We start from the raw sequence: 2,965 nt of genomic DNA, 5'->3' as shown, positions 1-2,965 counted from the left end.
CTGCCCAAAGAGATCTACGACGTCCTGAAAGGAATAGAGACCATCGGTGCGTTGTGAGGGAAGTCGAGCGAGAGAGAGTCACGGTTTTAAGTGGTTTTAGCTTTTCCTTTAGGGGTTTTAATTCTTCTGTCAATCATGACTTGTGTTCTGAATGTGTGTGAACGTGTTCTCTTTGACTGAAGGAGGTTCAGATGGACAGACTGAGGTTTAGCTGCTGGAGGTGTCGGTGTCGGTTCTAGTCATAGATCTTTGTGGAACCGAATGTCGTTTCAGGAGAGGATCGTCCGCTTCAGAGCAGAACTAACTCAATAACTGCGTGAGAGGATTCAGGTGTGATCGTATGCAGCGTTGAATTCATCTGATTCGGTCAGAGTAACTAAACCCTTTAGCACTTGTGGAAATAGTCCATGCGCTTGGATGCCAGATGAGCCCGGTGCACGAGAGACTCGACCGACGCTGGGGCTGATGCTGACTCCGTGACAAACGCTTCAGTAAATCAGGTTCTCATTATCTGCAGATTTGTTGAAATGGCAGCAGATCAGTGTTTGTTCTGTTATTAAATGTTTTTTTTCTAATTTAATCCTCTTGAATTTATACTGACTAGTTTGTTTTGATTTGATTAATGTACTAAGATGACCAAACTGGACTTCACTAAACACATTTTCAGTAACCATAGAGTCACATATCAAAGGGCTTTGAGCTGTTCGCTGTTGTTTTTCACCCCTTACTGATTCATTTATTATTTACAATACTTTAATAATCGTGGAATCAATTTAAGCCATATATGGGTAAAAATAGATTTTTTTGCTGGGAAAACTTCAATCATAGTTGCCTTACGTCACAGTGCGTTGTTCATGTGTTTGACTGTTTCAATACAACGCTCTCATTCTTGAGCTGAGCTTGTGCTTGAATGAGTTTCAGTGTCATCTAAATGTCACGCTTTATTACGGTCTTGTATTGACACACTTATTGGAAGATGATTGTGTATATATGGTCAATAGCTGGTCAGATTTCCAAGGCACCACCCTTACAGAACTCTATACCACAATAATGAAAGTTTCCTCTAAAATAAGAATTACTACACTCGGATCATAACAAATAAATATGATAAATGATTCAAACTGTCTAAGAGTCTTTTTCAGAATCTCTTTGATTTCTCCATCATTGGAATGTTTATGAAAAGGATGGCTAATAACTAGTAACTACTGTGGTGAATGTGTGTGAGGGTAAACGCAACAGCAGCATGAGCTCAACACCCGTGTTTTGAATGAAGTTTTGAAGTTTTTGCTGCGTGTTACTCATAACCTTGAAGATAGTTCGTTGACCAATGCCTTTCCACCATCAGATCTCTCTTCTACTCTTCTAGGAGCTATGAAACCAGTCTGTTTAGTTTATTTTTTTAATTTTTTTTATTTGGGGTCATTTAAGTAAAAATGACATTTATAGATATATTTATAGAAATAATGTTGTGAACCAAATATGTAGTGGAGAGTGGGGCGGGCGACTAAAACGAACCTGTCTCATGATGGTCTAAACCCGGCTCACATCAATCACATCCATCAAATATGGAAATTGAGTTCTCTTATTTGTTTGATGCTGATTCCTGTAGTCCGCTACAGTATCACATCAGATAGTGTGCTATAGATCCCCTGAGAAACAACTCCACTCATTCTCTCATCAAAACCTGCTTGAACAATAGATCCTATTCAATCTAAGCTACTTAAAGAGGTGCTTCCAGAAGTCATAGATCCTCTTCTGAATATTATTAATTTGTCAATTGTCATTAGGATATATTTTTTTACCTTTATTTATATAGCGCTTTATACAATATTGACTGTGTCAAAGGAGCTTTACAGTGTCAACAGGAAAATAGTTTCAATAATGCAAGAGGACAACAGTCATTTTTTCCTGAAGTCAGTTCATTGATGATTCAGTGATGTCAGCATTCAGTTCAGCTCACTTCCAAAAGTGTCTCTCTTCAATCAGGATATGTCCCAAAAACCTTCAAACTGGCTGTAATTAAGCCTCTTGTTAAAAAAACAACTTCATCCTAGAGAATTAGTTAATTATAGACTGATCTCAAATCTCCCTTTTCTGTCAAAAATACTAGAAAAGGCAGCATCTTCACAATTATATTCCTTCTTAGAGAAAAATGGTATCTGTGAGGATTTCCAGTCAGGATTTAGACCGTATCATAGTAGTGAGACTGCTCTCATTAGAGTTACAAATGACCTGCTCTTATCATCTGATCGTGGTTGTATCTCTCTATTAGTGCTGCTGGATCTTAGCGCTGCGTTCGACACTATTGACCACAACATTCTTTTGAATAGACTAGAAAATTTTGTTGGCATTAATGGAAGTGCATTAGCATGGTTCATATCGTACTTATCTTACCGCCATCAGTTCATAGCAGTGAATGAAGAGGTATCATATTGATCACAAGTGCAGTATGGAGTACCTCAAGGCTCAGTACTAGGGCCGTTACTCTTCACGCTTTACATGTTACCCTTGGGAGATATCATCAGGAAACACAGTGTTAGCTTTCACTGTTAGCTGATGATACTCAGCTCTATATTTCTTCACAGCCCGGCGAAACATACCAATTTGCAAAACTAACAGAATGCAAAGTCGATATAAAAAACGGGATGACGAGTAATTTCGTACTGCTAAATTCTGAAAAAACAGAGGTGTTAATTATAGGACGTAAAACCTCCGCATGTAATAACCTAGAACACTGTCTAACACTTGATGGCTGCTCTGTCAATTCTTCGTCATCAGTTAGGAACCTAGGTGTGCTATTTGTTAGAAATCTTTCCTTAGAAAGCCACGTTTCTAGTATCTGTAAAACTGCATTTTTCCATCTCAGAAATATATCTAAATTACGACCTATGCTCTCAATGTCAAATGCAGAAATGTTAATTCATGCGTTCATGACCTCAAGGTTAGATTATTGTAATGCTTTATT

At 38.0% G+C, this 2,965-nt stretch overlaps 1 protein-coding gene across 2 annotated transcripts in view; it reads left to right on the top strand.

Moving 5' to 3' along the window:
* The window catches only part of LOC107558071 (THAP domain-containing protein 1-like), a 24,207-nt gene that overhangs the window by 11,792 nt on the left and 9,450 nt on the right, over positions 1–2,965 (top strand). The window contains exon 4 of one of the 2 annotated variants that reach the window (XM_016241689.1): positions 1–1,102. The exons of the other annotated variant lie outside the window; for it this stretch is intronic. Within the exon in view, the coding sequence (XP_016097175.1) occupies positions 1–57 (57 nt within the window). The 3' untranslated portion in view covers positions 58–1,102. Of the gene's footprint in view, positions 1,103–2,965 lie in introns of those variants that run through there. 2 annotated transcript variants of the gene reach the window in all.

The sequence above is a fragment of the Sinocyclocheilus grahami genome, unplaced genomic scaffold (genome assembly GCF_001515645.1).
Source record: "Sinocyclocheilus grahami isolate Dianchi unplaced genomic scaffold, SAMN03320097.WGS_v1.1 scaffold631.1, whole genome shotgun sequence".
Taxonomy (NCBI): domain Eukaryota; kingdom Metazoa; phylum Chordata; class Actinopteri; order Cypriniformes; family Cyprinidae; genus Sinocyclocheilus; species Sinocyclocheilus grahami.
This window is presented reverse-complemented; position numbering and strand designations above follow the sequence as displayed.